Raw genomic sequence first — 17,407 nt, forward strand, 5'->3', positions numbered from 1 at the left:
TTGTTTTACTACTCAAATCCATTTTTGAAAAAGAAAAAAGAACAACTCAAACTCATCACTAATCAGTGAGAACTGAGAATTCGTAAGAAATAGGCCTACCACATTTTGAATTATCATTTCGTCTGCTTGAATTGAATTATACTATATATCGATACGGGAATTTTCCCGATTGCGATTCTTCCAATCGAAGCCGTTCCATTTATTCTCCATAGATGGCGTATAAAGTGTTTTTAATTTGGTAATTCCGAGAGTAGTGATTGGTTAATGTAACTTAAGGTAAGATGGTAACATAAATGAAAAGCGGAAGATTTATTAAACATAATAAACTTGTATTCATTGCCTTTCTTTCAACGCTAAATCCTATACATGCGTCCCCTTAGAATTGGATGCCATTATTTGGCACTTTCGGAACGGGATTAGTTGATTTCGTGTACAGGATAGCAAATAGCACACCCGGGATAGGCAGATTCAAACATTCTGGATGGATCATTAATTCGCTTTCGGTCAAAACATTTGGTCTGATACGATTGTGAACGCACGCGAGTAAAACAGCAATTTTAGTAGTACGTACTTGGTCCGCATTCGAAATGAAAACCATTGATCTATTGAAAATTCATGGTAGAGGTAATACAAAAGGTTAGCATGCTGTATGATACACAAAAATAAAATATAATAATTTCTAAATGTATTAGGACCACCACTGCAGATAGTAGTATAGGACTTCCACGTAACTACCAACCAATTGGTGTTTGGACGCCGCCTTACAGTATCGTGCACGATGCTTTATCTCAGTCAGAACTAAGCCTATATATGCATGGCGAGAGATAAAGTTAGATCACATGTTGGACAACGGGTAAATAGCGCAACCTGTTGTTTTTTCTGTTTTGTAGTTACTTTTTTTCGTAAGAAGTCAGCTTTCCACTCCCGTAAAAAAGCAAATTCTTTTCGTACCAGCGTAAGTAAAAAGCTTAAACATCTTGTACAATAATTCTCATAGATAGCCTATACAAACAGGGTTATAGTAAACAACTCGGATACATGTCACTTCACCTAGTAATTCCTGACAAAATAAAAAAAAGGAAGAAACTCAAAAATGGATTAATGTGATGATGAGAGACGCTCGAATACTTTTGGGAAGTCTGCAGTCTCGGTGGAAACTGCAAACGGCAACATGTGTGGCTAACAAGCACTTACAACTGGAGAACTCGCAGTAAGTATTTCAAACAGAAAATCTTTTGTAGTTTCGCGTCGGTGGTGAGCGTGTTCAAGTCGGTGGGATACAACACGGCGGCTGCGCTGTTAAACAGTGGATATTTGCTGGTGGAAGCATCGCCATTTCGTCCTCCTCCTTTTAGTCCACCGAAAAAGGACTTTTCGAGTTTGACCCATTCGTCTTCAGGGTCCAAGCCGGAAAGAATGAGAGGAATGGCGATTTCGTCGGTGACGCCATGTTGCAACATCAAATTACTCAACAGGTAAAACTTGAGCTGATCCTTTTTCGGGATGTAGTACATGGGCACTTTATCGTAAATCAACTGGAATTCTTTGCCCATGTTCTCCGAGAGTTGATAAAGGTATTCAGATGACACTTTGCAGAATTCTAAATTTGTGCCTTTTTCGCAACGGAAGTGATGGATCGACTTGGGATTTAGTCGGTACCCACGATCGCCGCCATAAAATGCTGCGTCAGCATATCTGACATCATCAGAGTCGTCCGTTCGAACGCCCAGGTTTTCTTTGATCAAAGTGTAGAGTTCTTTCAAGGTTGATAAAGTTTCGCCAACGTGCAATGTCTCAGAGTTTTTACGCTCCTCTTCACCCGAAATCGAGGCCGTCGACGACTGGGTTTGAGGCTGAATTGTTGTAGTCTTGGGAGTTGTTGTTGTTGTGGTCGAGTTGCTCTCTTCCAAAGGTTTGTCCCCGTCGGCGATGGGTGTAATTGACGTTTCATTATTAGAGGTTGGAGAAACGATTAAAACCTCTGATTCAGCTACTTCTGTTTGATTGTGGCCAGCTTCAGGTGTTCTTTTGTCGGCAGAACTGACAGGCTCCGGAACACTGTCGTCTCCAATTACCATTTTTTCTCGGGAATCTGAGAGCTCCATGGAAGCATTTACCGGATGAGCTAATGAGTCAACAACAAGAGTGTCATGCGTATCGGTTGCTTGCTCCTTCAACGGAGAGACAATGTCTTCGGTAATGACGGTAATTTCGATCTCGGGAGGCGACATTGTATAATTTGAAAGGGCTTCTAAAGAAATCGTCGAATTAGTCGACGTGTTATTGTTGTTCTCAGGGAGCTCAGCCAAATCAGATTGTTCTGTATTGGTCGTGTTACGGGTAGCAACAAGAAGTTTGCGCAAAAGTTCAGAAACTGGTCGCTCGGTCTCACTTTCACTTAGTTCATCGCCTTCAGTGGGAAATCCGTCATCTTCAGTAATCACGAACTCCAAGTCGACAGCTTCAATTTGGCCATCTGCGCTGGTGTTCTGAAGGTTGGATAAGACCGGCTCAGTTTCCAGGGCACCACCTACGGTTACCGATCCAACTTGATCAATTTGATCACCGTCACTCTTGCCTAAATTGCTCCCATGCACATTGATAAATGTCCGTTCCATTTCCATAGAAGTTGCGTCCTCTCCATCCAACACGCCAATCTCACCGGTGGTGGTGATGTTGAGCAACTCGGCTAACGATTCTTTGATTTCTTGGTTTTCGGTTTGAACCTTGGTCGTCGTTACATCATCTGCTATCGCGAGGCCAACGTCAATTTCAGTTTTATTGATTCCGCCATCCACAAAGTAGTTGAGAGAGAATAATATTCTCGGTTGTTCCAATGCAATGCTGCTGTTGATGGTCGACTTGAGCTCAATCACATCGAAAGATGACCTTCCACTCGGATTAGAAAGTTGTTCTAGTGACGATCCATAAATCTTGTGCCCATCACCTTCTGCATGCTGTTCAGCAACCGTATGATTTCGGGTTTCGGCAGTTAATTGTTCTGTCAATAACTTTTCTGGAAATTTGCCTGTCCCAATTTCCGCCCCACGCTTGGTGATTCTCGACGGGCCGTGATCGTGATTCCCACGGCTGCCGATTCCACTGTTGACATCGTCTGGTAGGACTGATCCAATCAAAGAGCTTTTAAGGAACTCTAAAACTTTCTGCACACCGTCCAGGCTTCTAGGCAGTTTCTGACTGCCGGGATCCAGTGTTTTCCAGTTTGCTCCGGTCACTTGAATGTTGTAGTCGCCGCTGTACCAGAGTTTGGAGTAATTCATTTGTCGAATGTTCCAGCTGTTGATAAGGGCATCGTCAGTGGACATGATCCATCCATCGACATTGTATCCCATTTCAAGGGCGCCCAGCAGGCACTCGTAGGTATACTTGGAATGGATTGGAAGAAAAGAAAAGGAGCGATCTTCCGATAGTTGATACTTTCGCAAGAAAATTTCAATCGAATCATGCGGGCTCCCACAGTACAGGATGTTGCGGAAATGTTCTCTGTATACGACTTCGAACATGGGAATCATTTCGTAGCGCATCGCCGTCATGGCCACGATGAGCAAGACGTTTCTGAAAGGGTTTTCGGAGACGTGAGGCAAAAGCTGTGAATATCCTGGACATGCATTGTCTGTAAACTCGCGCAAAATCGGCATCTCAATAGCACCGTGGCCATCGTATAATTTCGCGTGACGGGATGTAATTGGGCTTTCGTGAGTGCCTTCGGCGTCCGATGACGAGAGTACAACAACTGGTTCCTCCTTTGCGATGTTGTGCTCTCCCGTTTCGCCGTATGCGATGATGGGGCCTTGAGTGACGAGATCACGAGCATTAATAGGCCTGGACGAATCTAATGCCGTCTCGCTCAGAGCGCGGTTCAAGGCATCCAGTCGTGTTTCTTCTTTCTTGAATCGCTCAATTGTGGCATTGCGTCTGTCCAGCTGCTCCAAACTCATGGATTTCACTGGAAGGGCTGGATAGAAGGCCACACCGTAGAGACCGTCGGCTCCCAGACAAGGGTTCATCTGCCCTCTACGGCGAGGGATAACCGGAGGCTCAAGATAATGTGATCGCTTAAGATCGTTGATCCAACTCTGCAAGACGCCAAGGCTCTTGAAGGAGATGTAGTGTAACTGGAACATGGTCTGAAATAAATCGCGCGTGCAGCTCAATGACGATCTGGTCGAACATGTCCATTTCAGAAGGAAACTGGCAAGGCCATCCGGCTCCCGAAGATCAGCTGGATTTTTTCGACTTTTCTCCCGTCTATATCAGACACGCAATTATAATTATCAAAAGGTGATCAGTGGGCGGTATGAAATGAATAATTATAGATAACAAATTGGAAAGAAAAACCAAAAGTCGTACAGTTGCGCGCATGTTGGCTAGAATTTGTCTGCCCATACAGAGTCGAGTTGAAAGTTACAGATATGAAGGCGGACCTTTTTGTCAAGCTTGAAAATAATTAAGCTAGCCAACATAGTATCTCTTACAGGTGTGTATAGCTTTGTCAAAATTTCAATTAACCTCCGACTATAAACAGCATCATTTCTGAGGTAACAAACGGTTTACTTTCAAAAGTACTAATATCTTTCGTTTTCCAATTCGACCTTGTTGTTTGTTACCCCATCAAAATTTCGTTCATTAAAAGAAAATGGGCTTTATACCAAATTTGGAACTAGAACATGTAGGGCGTGATACTTTTGACTATAAAAATATAGTGTTTATACAACCGGCTTTTTTTATTTAATAGTACAGTATTGGAAAAAACTATTTCAACAGTTGGATATCCCCTTCTAATTCTTTGTGTTTTATGTAAGCCCCCTTCAGCTCTGGCTCATGGAAAACCAATCCGGTATTCAATTGAGTTCAAAGAATGGAAACGGCAATAATAAAAATATTTGCCCTTAAGCCCTTCCAATAACGGAAGTGAAAGTGTGGCAGGTCGGTCAAACAAACGCCGAATAAAAGAAAATAATAGTGTCTAGCTCATGAATAGGAGAGATTCAAGAATTTCACTCAGCATTTCGAATTGAATCGACCGTAACGAATAACATTGGATCCCAAGCAATCGAAGGCGTGTCACCTATTTGTTGCACCTCAATCACGCCGTTCCGCTCAAATAAACCCCAATCCATATTTAAGTCAGTTCTAATTTAAGATCATTTACCTCTGCAGAGTAGAAACGTTGGCCAAGGACAATTTTAGACTTCCAGCGATATCACCCAGAACGGCTTGATTCCTATTTATTTGTTTCGAATAAAAGAAAAGAAAAGCAAAAAGAAAAAGGGGAAAATTGGTCAGTAGTATGTAAACTTTTTTGTTTTTTTATTTTTGTTAACGCCTTTCGGCCACCAACAATTTGCGGTATGTGCTAGTTTCTAGATATGCTTTACCATAAGGTCCGTAATAGATGTTGAGGAATAGTAGGCGCTTGCGACGAGTTGCCTGTCGGAAAGAGAACAAGTCCCCAGAATGCTTCAATCGAGTACAGGGTGTTTTTCGAAGAGAATGGTGCCACCGTTGATCCAGGCAGAGTCAGGGATGGGGCTGCCCAGTCAAAGTAATCCTCGTCAATGTCTAAAAACTGGTGACAAGGAAAAATAAAAAAAGGAAAAATTGGTTAATAAACCAAACGATTCTATTCCTGCAGCGGGTTTTGTTCCACTTGGCAACTCACTGTCAAAGCGATATTGCACACATGTGTAATGTAACAAATCAATTAAACATTGCAAATCAATTACTAAACGCCCTCGCATGCAAATTAATCAATCTTGAAAATGAGAAGAAAAAATCGGTTTGGGGCAGACAAATGTGTCTCGTTCACAAACAAATTCACTCACGTGCAAGCTAGTATTTACCAATAGCAGTTGCGTAACACTCCCTTCGGGAAATTAGAAACTGGGTTTTTTTTTCAGACATATTCGATAGCACACACACAGCAGCAAAAAATCTAACAGGACTTTTTGAACGATAAACATAGATATATACATTTTTTTTTCTTATGTTTAGACACAACTTGGGATACCTGTTTTGATTGCCCCCAAATTTGGGGGGGAAGGGGGGGGGGGTTACGTAATAATTATTGAGGTGTTGCCCGTCGACTTTATTATCCCCTTCGTAACAGTCCATAAACTTTAACAAAATACTCCGCTTTCAAAATATTTTTGTTTTCCTATTTCTTTGGCGATTGATCAAATTGTTGTTACCTTTTCTATTGAAGGGGGTCTGACTTCGCAAATACGATAGATATGGTTATGAATGAAACGTTGATTGTTTCGCCGGAAGCCTTCTGTCCACAAATCCGGTCGACCAAAATGAGCGTATGGATTCTGAACTCGTTTCACGTACGGCCGCTCGCTAACAACGCCAAGGGCAACGTTCAGGGCAACGTTCTGCAGCTGGCGAAACATTTCGCGTCTGAAAGTCTGAAAACAAACACAAAAGATTTTGAAATTTTCTTTTTGCCAAAGATTTTAAAGAAACCCAATTCTTATTATGTAGACTAGACATCCATTCATTCTTTTCCCATGTTTATTACCTCCAATGGAATCTTTGCTGACGTATAAGTCTCCGGGTAAGCGTCGAAAATGTGGCGTGCCCCATGTTGGATTGCGTAAAGGTAACCGGCGTTACGACGGGCTTCAACTCTCGACGTGGATTCCATAGCCGTTAGAATTTCATAGTGCAAATTCTTGAGTTTCATGTCATCTAGCAGCATGCAAGTTTTCCTGTTAAAGTGTACAGTAAGTTGATTATCAGTCCATTACGCGGGGAATAACCACATACTTCGTTCTACATATCAATTCAACTTTCAGATTGCGCTAATGGCTTTTTTTTACAGATAAATTTTAGACACTCTAAGGGGGGGGGGGAGTTGGGCAATCGCTTAAGAAGCATTACGACATCGGTATCCTTCCTGCCAATTATCCGCGAGATTGAATCTAAAATGACACATGACACAGGGTACTGGTTCCAAAAGGGTTGGGCCACACCTTGGCGCTTCCTCCTCACATTGGAATAGCAAAGTTGATTTTAATACGCATCAAACCGCTAGGATGAAGAACATCGACCTTGCAAAGTATATACACACGCCCTTCCAAGGTGAATTCTAATATGGCAATCAAAAATCAGGATTCCGCCATCCTATACTTTGCGTAGCACATCCAGAGTACAAAAAACATTCTTCTGCTATACTTAGAAGTATTAAACAATTATAAAATGTGAACGTGATCAAATGCACGCACACAATCTCAACGCCCATCACCACGATCACCATCCATCCACCGTCCATCATCGAAGAAATGATGCAAAAAAAAACCAAACGTCCGGCAACTCCTTTTTCATGCGTTATCCAATGATTCGGGAAGGTTACGTGTTGTCTCCAACGCGTGACTATATACGAAAGACGAATCTTGATTCTCACGACACCACGACTCCGAAGAGTCTCCCATATCGATTTCCTACATGTTTCGGACGACTAAAATGGAATCAATTGTCCTTGGATGAACGAAAAGAAAAAACAAACTAGGCGTCGATTTATTGTCATCAAAGATGCTGGAAACGACGGGAAGACACGTGGAAACAACACACACTCGAAGGTTGAATACACCGTTTGGAGTTCCGCGGGACAACTGGCCATGCATCTCTTGTCGGAATTTGTGTACCGGAATGTCAAGAATTCAACGCTGAATCCTCTGGCCTCCCGTAAACCTTGGGACAAAAGCTTTGGCGTGAAATAAAATGGCAAGGTGTGTTTCCAAGGGGATTTCCAGTCATATTCATAAGACTGTAAATCAAAAGGCATAAAATAGCAGCCCGAAAACCGTTTGAACAAAAAAAGGAACTGTTTGACGACGGGAAACAAATGACTTTGCTGTTCTTAAAAGAAAAGGTGACGCATAGGAAGTTGAATTCACCATTTGTTTGATGTATTTCCTTTGTTAAACTCATAGTTACCACCTGACGGGTAGAAATTCGTCCTTTCATGTGTCGTTAGCACAAAACATGAATAAAACGCATTTGAAAATAAAAAGCGGGGTCTATTTTTAAACTTGAAAAAAAAAAAAGGTTTCCACGGTTAAGTAGGACTTTTCACGCACTATTCTTTAATTTGGGTTAACGTTTCCTCGTTTGTTCTTGTTAAAATAAAGAGTGTGCCTTCATTAAAAGACATTTTTTTCTTCTTCTTGAACCTGTCATGCTGATGACGTCGACATTTAACTGGGTGAAAGCGCCGACTTCGCACGAGAAGTTTTTCTGTTGTCGAACCACAAAGACCAATCTTACGCTTTCTTAATTGTTTTATTCACTACTGGTTCTCATACTTTCACATACCCTCTCATTCAAGAAGAAAATAAGAAGTGTACAAGAAAGAAAAAGAAAAGCCAGCTTCTCCGTTATCTTTTTCACCTAACCTCTTTAACCTGTCTTTTGGGTCTCTAATGAGACTTTTTGATTATAACGCAGCCGCAAATTTTGCAACTTTTCTTCAGTTCCTTCAAGTTGAAATTAATTTGCCGAAGGGAAAATGGGACGTCGGGAAACCTTCCCCCCACATCATTTGTAATTAGTATGGCACGAAAAAACGTGACTTTTTGAAAACAAATAAATCAAATGAAAATCTAACGGTCGGAAGGATGAGTTCGGTACACGATGTGGTGGTTGGTGGTAGGGTTATTATTATTTGATGTAGGAGAAAGCAAGTTTCTTGTCGCTTTCTATCGAAACAGCTGTAGAAAATGACTAGGCTTTTTTCAGGGAGACTGACACGATGGAGGCAAGGAAACGCACGCGGCGACCGATTTCCCCCGCTCGTGAGAGCAAGTGAAATGTTCCATACGAGGAATGGCACTCACGAGCAGCTTGCGATGAAGATATTGTTTGAAAGAGAAGGTTGTTTTCTTGTTTTGGGTGGAAAATGTTTTGGGAAATCCACACCCGTTAACCCACAGGGATTGCTTTACTGGTGGTATTCTGACTTAATTCGTAAACTTTCACGTTCGCGCGTATATTTTCTAGCTTTTCACGCGGTTTTGCCGACGTCGCAACGGGATCGGTCATTACTAACTTACGTTCATTTCGTACGGGCAATGTCGCGGTTAGTCCACTAAAAAAGCCTTGAGGGGAATTAGAGCGACAAACGAAAGAAACAGGTCGTACTTTCCATTGCTTGCTCTATCACAGCACGTAACGAAGAATACGTAGTGACATACGTCGTCGGCTATTTACGGTGGGGCTATAGTGAAAAAGAAAAAGTAGAACTTTTCCTATTACCTGCAGCAACTGATGTTGTTCCCCACCACGAGCATACGCCATTCCAATTCAGCAGAGATGTCGGCGAGCGAACAAATGAAAGCGGTGTCTTGGTCGTCTGTAACAACCAGCCACCTATCGTTGGTCCGTCCTTCTTCCCAAATGCTCTTCAATTCTTTGGCACGGTTCCTCGTATTTCTAAGAAACAAAAGTAACAAAATTAAGCAACAAAACAAAAGGGGATTTGCTCAGAGGGCTCTTTTCATCATCTCCAAATGCCCAGGGATGTTGCAAACCGGTATGAAAGATGGACTGGGCACCAGCAACCTTGCACTGAAGATAACAAACGCAGATGGTGCCCACAGATTGTTTAGCAAAAAGAAGAGTTTCGGAGAAGATTGGAAATTTTACTTTTCTTCAATTCAAGACAACGTTTTATTGGCAAAACAATAAGGAAATGTGTGCTTTTTTAAGGCGACCTTCGATGTCATCTTCTTTTTCGACAATTTACACGACTACCTGGTTTACCGTACGAAGAGGATCGCTACAGGCGAAAAAGCATCATTAGACATTCGAATTCGACCTTCTAACGTGTTGTCAATTGATTTCCAGGAGGCATCTCACAGCACAGAAAACAGCTTTTTTTTCCAGCTCATCGACGGATCCGGCACAAAGAGAAATGCCAAATTATTTTGCGACAACTATCCAAAATTTGATTACGTCTTAGATGGTAAACAAAAGAGAGAAAAAAAAATCGAGGTTGAAAGCATACATTCGACTATTGAACCCACTTATGATACACGGGAGTAGTATAGAAAGGCGTGCATGAACGACCCCCAACGGCAAAGAATGGAGGAGAACTGGTATTTTGCCCAAATACAGAAGATAGGACTTTAAACGGTTGACGCAATCAATGTAAATATTGAGGAGAAGACAAAAATAAAATAAATGTGTTGGTAATATTTACCCAGCTTTGGTCGAATGCCGAGAAGAAGAGGTGGTGATTTGTGACGGCCCCGTTGGGTCGGTGCGTAGCCGATAGACGCACAACAAGACGGCAAGAGTGATGAGAAAGACGACAACAATAGGAATGATACGCCATTTGTTCAAACTACAAGCCGAGTTTGTTGTCGTTGCCTTAGAGGGCGAAGGAGAGGATGATTCGGTCATTTTCCCGACCGTTTCGGAGAAAGACGTAGAAGAAGAAGTCAGACAGCAAGTTTTTGTGATGGTTCGTTTCAAGTTCACTAGTAGGTTAAAACCACACACACACACACTGCACACGGCACAATCCGGTTTTTAAGAAAAATTTTGCTTGAGATCACAAGGGGGGAAATCCTGAGCAATCGGAATATTGAGGACCAGCCTTCGTGGTTGCTGCAACACTACTATCGCATTGGCGGGCTGGACTGTTGCTTTTGAAACTCTCCAAGCGAACGGTGACGTCACACAGGCTTCATAGACACACGCAGGTATTGCCCCGGGGTTCCGTTATCTTGCCCATTCTTGTATGTGCTGCTGCCGCTGCTGCTGCTGGTGCTGCTGCCGCTGTTGCTGCCTGGATTTCAATCACGGGGCGGTGGTATTTACGGGCTGGCCTTCTTTCCCTTGAGGAGCAAGGTTTTAGGGTGAAGACAATTATCCGAAAAACCGTGAGACTATACCGCCGCTAATATGCAACTAAACGTGTATTGCCAAAACACGGAACCTACATTCTCAATCTAACATCCGTTGCCAAAAATGAAAAAAAAAGAGGATATTTATACTGCGGTCAAAAACTTGTCTTACTTACGCTCTGCATACTCTTCTAACCGCTATCTATAAAAAAGTGCGTTTAGGGCCCCCTCTTTTACATAAAAACAATGGTCTGGATTGCTTCTGAGAAATGGGACTTTCTAGAAGGGGTTAGTAACTGTTTTGCATTCAACTCTCCATATCCGTGACTGCTACCCAAGCCGGTAGGAATCCCCGAGGAAGACCCCACAGATTCCCATGCTTTATCAGAGTAACCAACCTTTCACTATATAAAGTAATTATAACTTGACATTAACAAATCTAATGGGATGGTCACCTCCATTCTTAATCTCAAGTGTCGACTGTTACAAAGTTGCTCGAGTAGAGACCACCGCCAAATTTAAAATTTAGAATCGGTCGGGGTTGTATCGAATGCGATGATCGGCACGAACCACATAAACTTGTTTATTAACACTTCATCAAGTTTGGCGTACGTGGTTGGAAACACGTCGAGGGCAAACCGCGGCAACAAACCAAGGCTATGCGGGCATCATCCGATATCATTGTGATGTACCAAAATAAGATTTAGACCGGTTTAAATTATGCATAATAGGGAATCAAAAAGAGAAGCTATTCTAATATTTTTTAATTTCTAGTTTGATATAGACGGCAAGTCAAAATAAGGAATGTCTACTATAACTTGAACGAGCAATGGTTTACCACATCTTATTTTCTATTGATGTAATAACCAAACAAGAAATGCAAACAAAATCTACACTTGCCATTCATTCGGTTTCTGGCGACATTACCACAAAGTTGAGTTAGTTCAATATGTAAAGTCTAGAATTTCAAAATATATCGAACTTTCTCAACTTGTGCAATGAAGTGAATGAACCATACATGGCAACTTAAATGCAAAAGCGTTATCAAAGTAATTAAGGGGCGTATTGACAGTTATCGATGGAGAAGAAAACGAGGAATCCCATGACGGATTTGAACAACCTGTTGTTAGCCCCACTGCTACCAACTCTGATAACTTTAAACACGTTAACAATCGGAATTAATCTTAAAAATTGTTCTACCAGAGAAAGATAATCAAATTCTTTTTATCTGCCTAAATTTTGGCAAGAATTTGATTATCTTCTTCACCTAAGCTTATCTTTGTCCTTGCTTCAAACTTACTAAAAGTAACACAGACGACCGACGAATAAGACGCATTTCTATATAGTTACTGTACCAACCCATTTCTTTTATAATTTCATACGTGTCTAACTGCTGTACAGTTGTAGGAAAATGTGTCCCGTTGTTAACTTTTCGTTCTTCGGTGAGAAGGACATATTTTTCCTGCAACATACAGGTACCCGTTTAATTATTATTACTAAGCAAATAAAACATAATTAATGTGATTAGTAATAATACAAAAATTCCCTCGACAATAACACAAAATATATGTACTAAAAGTATATGTACATTCTAGAAGATAATTCAAGTTGCTGCTGCGTTAGAAAGTATGGTATTATTAACGTACGCCCGGGTGCATTGGAAGTGAGAACGTAATGGTGATTGAACGGGATGGGATGATTGATTATAGCTGATTCTTTGTTCAGGCCATTGGATTGTATCCAAAAGAATCAATCGATTGGACACGATTCATTTTTAATCTGAGTTTCCAGAACAGCCTGTAGGGAAGAAGCATCACGGTCAAAATAGGCGTCTTCCTGACTCGATAAACAAGGCTTAATGATGAAGACGTGATCCAAGAGCAAGGTGATCAGGATAGACTATCTCTTCCCCTTCCAATTTGTTTAAACAAGCCTCCTAGGACTTGAGTGTATGCATAACATGCTTACAATTCATTGGCCGCAACCCGCAAGGTCACCGTCTAGGTACAAACTTACGAATTTGAAAGGACATGCTTGACAATTGCCGTTAGTTAGTGATAGGAACCCGGCAGGAGCCCGCAGCTCCCGCGCAACCCCAAACTTTCTGCACATCACAGTGCTATCTCCAAGCGTCATAATGATTAAGCTATCACAAGCATGACCAAGCAAAATTTACGTTGGGCTCATTCCACAATTCCTGCCTCTCCATGCAAAGAAGATTCTGAATACAAGCGCAAATTCATCCAATGATTATGCTAAATTTCTATTTTAAAAATTTCTTTTAAAACAAAATACCCTTTACTGAAGGCTACGAAGAAAATCACCTTCAGGCCAAACCACAGCGGGTGCGAAAAATCGTACATCTTCTTTATTATTTGTATTGAAATGTTTCAAATGTCAGTATATAATCAAATGTCAAAAGAGTATATACTACATTTATTGCAGTCTAAGGACTAAACTAAAATTTCTTAATTTTTGTAAAGGTGGTCTACAGAAGAACTTTGGTAGTTGACTTGTTTATGAGATTCTATCAAAATATAAAGGAGTTTGTAAAGATCGCGTCATTTCAAAATAGTAAAACGATTAGCTTTTAGATACGAAAGCTGGACAACACGTTCAATTAGAATGAGTATTTCCAGTAACTAACGATCCGTAATTCGATAAAACTCTTCCGCCGTTTGAAAAATCTACAACAATTTAAAATAACAATTAGGGTTTTCCTTGTTCAAACTAAAAGCACTGGTCTTTTGAACGCGGAGGAATACTCATTCTTAATTACAAGAATGAACTTGCAATTCGACGCAAACATGACACACGAATGCAAGCTAAAAAAAAACTTCCCATAAAACATGCGGTAATTACTCCGTACCTTTAACTGAAATCTCATGCTCTTTGTCATCCATCGAATCTTTTTTAAAAGTAAAAATACAAGTCACAAATCGATGTGCATGCTTTTAGAAAAACAAGATAACTTACTTTTAGTGTCCAAAGATTTCCTTTTGTTGAAGTCCATGGCAAAATGACTTAATGAGTAAATGGCTCCGTAGACTAAGGCATAGATTCCAAATGAACGGAACATAATAGCGCCTCCATAACTTTCATAGATGAACCCACCAAACAGGCTGCCAATCGAAGTACCTGACCAAAAAATATAGAAATTTACAAAAATTTCTGGATAACATTACCGTTAATAGTTACCTATTCCTTCAAATAGCGCACCAAATATCCCCTGAAGTGTACTGGTAGCTTCAGGTGGCGCGATCAAATTCGCATATGATGCCATCTTGTAGAAGTAAATGTAAAGTCTTAGGAATTTATTCGAAAGAAGTTGGACGAAAAAGAGTGGAATACGTACCGTGGACCAATATACACCTAACGTTAATCCATTTAGTAAATCAATAGGCAACGTGTACCAGGGATTGACCAGATACGAGTAGGCTAAAAGTCGAATGCCCATGACTACTAAGATCATCGTCATTGTATGAACGTGACCAAATTTTTTCAAAATTCTTCCTTCATTAAAAAGTAAATTATCATAACAATGTGAAATTGAACTCTACTACACCAAGTAAACAACCTGATAAAAAGAGAAAGGGAGCCTCCCCGAGAAAGCACTGGACACCCATGGCTAACCCTTGTAGTAACTTGATCCACTGCAACGAATCACAACCTTGAGCAGATGCCAAGTCCTCTAAAAACCTGGTGAAATTAGATATATCCGTAGCGTGCATTCTTGAACTTGGGATAGCAAAATTGGTACTTACCATAACTGAAATTGCCATACTATTCCGATACATATACCAAAAGTGATGCAACTAAACAGGAAAAGCACAACTCTGACATTTTTGAAGAGAATAAGAATTTTTTTGATTTGATAAGGCTCTTGGTGGTAGTCAACCTTGAGATTAAAATATTCAGATGAAGGTTAAATAATTAGTTTAAAAGGAATTTTTAAAACGATACACGTGCAAACCTTAATTTTGATAACGGACACGGCATTTATGGCAAGAATAATGACAACCAAATAGAAGCTGGGTGTATAATCTTTTTGAAGCTGCCCAGCACTTGCGAGATCAATCAAGTACCCAGCGATAATCGCCATAAGTCCCCATCCGACAGCTCCCCACAACCTTTGCGCTCCCTATAAAACGCAAGGAAAGATTATCTTAACATATTTTTCTTAATCAGCAAACCTTCTTCCTATACTCACATAGTTGTGAGGCTTGTCTCCTAAAAAAAAGTATCATAATTTTAGTAAATATGGAAATATTATATCTCATTAAGAATGTATACAATACCCAGAAGATTGAAGCAAATTGCATCAGAAAGACAGACAACAACAGCTTGTGCTGCCCATGCACCAGCCATTAGAAAAAAAAGCAGTTGGAATTGAATGGTTTTATAATACGGTTCAGCTATCTGCTCAATGATAGCATTCTGAATGTAATCCATGACTGTTGAACTGTTGCAATCAACAGAACACTTGATACCTGATGCTCCATTACATTGTGGGTTTTCTATGTCAGTTCCATTGAAATAAATATGTTTGACAGGGAAATAAAGACAAGTTTGTTCAAAAGTACTATCACTAATATTAGAATATGTTGTCATCTCTATATGAGTTTGATTTGAAAAACAACTTTCACTTATGTTCCCAGCATTGCAAATTTGTTCCAGAAATGAATAGTTGGGGTCATAACACACTAGCTTACACTCCATAATTTCTTTGCCCTGAAACTCCATTTCGATTTTATCTAAGGCACAGCCATCAGTAACATTACACGTTTTCAAACGAGTTTCCCCACTGTTACACTCTAAATCCATGAAAGCATCAGTGGTCTGTGCAGGTATGAAAGCAATACAGCCAAAGAAGATGGCAGTAAAAATAATGGATAAAATAAATATTAATTTCCCTTTTTTAAATTTGTCAGCCAAAGCCCCGAAAGATGGTTTCGCTATCAGTCCCACAAAAGGAAAGATAGCATACCTATACATAAAATGAATAAAAATTTTAAAAAATTAAGCATACAAATTGTTATTTGATTTATCATTAATACATTATTCCGACGCCAGAAGAAGGAATCCCAAGTTGTTTAGCATATGTTGGAATATATGGCATTAAGGGAGCAGTTCCTGAAAATAAAAATTCATCAAGTAATAAGAGTTAGATACGGGTAACAACTCTAAATGAAATTACCGGCATTAAAAAGGAAATAATGCGACTTAATCGGCAACAATTTTCGATTTATTTTTACGTCCAACATTTTCGTTTCACTTTCAAACAATACCTCCCTGACTCGTCGTATAGTCTGCTGATGTTATAACTTATATTGGATAAATATAACTTATATAATGGATTAAAGCAATGTTGCCGGTTTTATTCTAGTCACCAACTTGATGCCTAAGGGCAATGATCGTATAGATTATTCCGACATTTGAATCGTCTGATCGGTCTGATCAGTCTGAGTCTGAGTTTGATGGACAAATCTTGATAAATCTTTTGTTAAGATTTATTATCTGTTGATCAACAGGTTAAAGAGTGCAGGTCGTTGAGTTTAGGATGCATACTTTGAGATACGATTAACTTCAATCCAAGCTTCAATCCTTCAATGCAAGTCAAAAGATCCTTGTAGACCATTATTTATTTATTTAACTGTCAGTTTCAGTAAAGACGTAATTTCAAAGTTAACGTTTGAAATCATCGTATAAAGTTTATCTCGTATTGCGGCATCCGTTCGTTTTTCATCCTGTAACTGAAGAATTAGTTACAAGTATCTCCTGCACACGGGTTCATCAGGATGACGAAAGCTTATGAGAAATTCTATGCTAAAACGTCTCAAGTTATCATATCAGAAAGCCGAAGCGAAAGACTTTCATCGCGCGTACCAGGAAAGCGATATGCTGTTTCAAATAGGTCTATAAGTCGATCAAGTTTCCGACGAGTTGAATCATGTACTAGTCACTTTGCGTCCCGTCTGGACAAGAAATAGTCTAGAAAAAGATTATCACGGAGACCAAATACGGTCGGCAGGTCATGGCATCATACGAGCTGATACACGCAATAAAAACTCCGTCTTACAATTTTATGACTTTTAATTTTTAGTAATCCGGCATTAAGAATAATAATTTGGATAATCCAACAGACGTGCGAAAGCATACATAAAATAGGCGTAGCCGCGTAGGCTGTAAGCGAGCGAAGAGAAATCTTTTTATGATGTAATGCGTAGATAGGAAGTGTAAATATCACGTGATCGTAAATCACGTGTTCAGAAATGAATTCAGAGTTTAAACGATCTAGTGATCCTTGTTCCGTTTAGAGCAAATGTCCTCGACCGACTCAGAGTTTTGCCAACGGTAGTGTTCCACTGTCTCCATAGCAACAAGAAAACATTTAAAGAGCTACACCAATAAACAAATGACGGCGGCCATATGCAGCGCTTTTTTAGTCACGAAAAACTTATTTGTTTTGGGATAGTATTGACGTATTGCAAGAAAAAAGCTAGTTGTTGTTGAATGGTGCTCTATATAAGGGA

The 17,407-nt window shown here is 40.2% G+C and overlaps 2 protein-coding genes across 7 annotated transcripts; both read right to left on the reverse strand.

Annotated features, from left to right (window-relative positions):
- Positions 1-312: 312 nt before the first annotated feature.
- LOC124331595 lies at positions 313-10,654 on the reverse strand. Its single transcript, XM_046788815.1, has 7 exons — positions 10,226-10,654; positions 9,280-9,456; positions 6,545-6,734; positions 6,213-6,431; positions 5,400-5,590; positions 5,174-5,245; positions 313-4,269 (listed from the first exon to the last, which is right to left on the reverse strand). The coding sequence occupies exons 1-7, from the start codon at positions 10,426-10,428 to the stop codon at positions 1,191-1,193; spliced, it is 4,131 nt and encodes a 1,376-aa protein (XP_046644771.1). The 5' UTR covers positions 10,429-10,654; the 3' UTR covers positions 313-1,190.
- A 131-nt stretch (positions 10,655-10,785) lies between these two features.
- LOC124333955 (major facilitator superfamily domain-containing protein 6-A-like) lies at positions 10,786-16,182 on the reverse strand. Of its 6 annotated transcripts, none has more exons than XM_046789011.1 (12): positions 16,072-16,182; positions 15,932-16,007; positions 15,173-15,861; positions 15,085-15,104; positions 14,848-15,015; positions 14,639-14,772; positions 14,452-14,573; positions 14,230-14,387; positions 14,073-14,157; positions 13,851-14,012; positions 13,744-13,782; positions 10,795-10,865 (listed from the first exon to the last, which is right to left on the reverse strand). In XM_046789011.1, exons 1-12 carry the CDS (start codon positions 16,136-16,138, stop codon positions 10,828-10,830), a joined length of 1,758 nt encoding a protein of 585 aa, XP_046644967.1. In that variant the 5' UTR covers positions 16,139-16,182; the 3' UTR covers positions 10,795-10,827. The 6 variants fall into 6 exon arrangements, with proteins under 6 accessions (XP_046644969.1, XP_046644967.1, XP_046644966.1 ...); XM_046789010.1 differs by lacking the exon at positions 10,795-10,865 and adding an exon at positions 13,237-13,401; XM_046789009.1 differs by lacking the exon at positions 10,795-10,865 and adding an exon at positions 13,237-13,561.
- Positions 16,183-17,407: the final 1,225 nt, after the last annotated feature.

This window comes from Daphnia pulicaria, chromosome 1, assembly GCF_021234035.1.
Source record: "Daphnia pulicaria isolate SC F1-1A chromosome 1, SC_F0-13Bv2, whole genome shotgun sequence".
Taxonomy (NCBI): Eukaryota; Metazoa; Arthropoda; class Branchiopoda; order Diplostraca; family Daphniidae; genus Daphnia; species Daphnia pulicaria.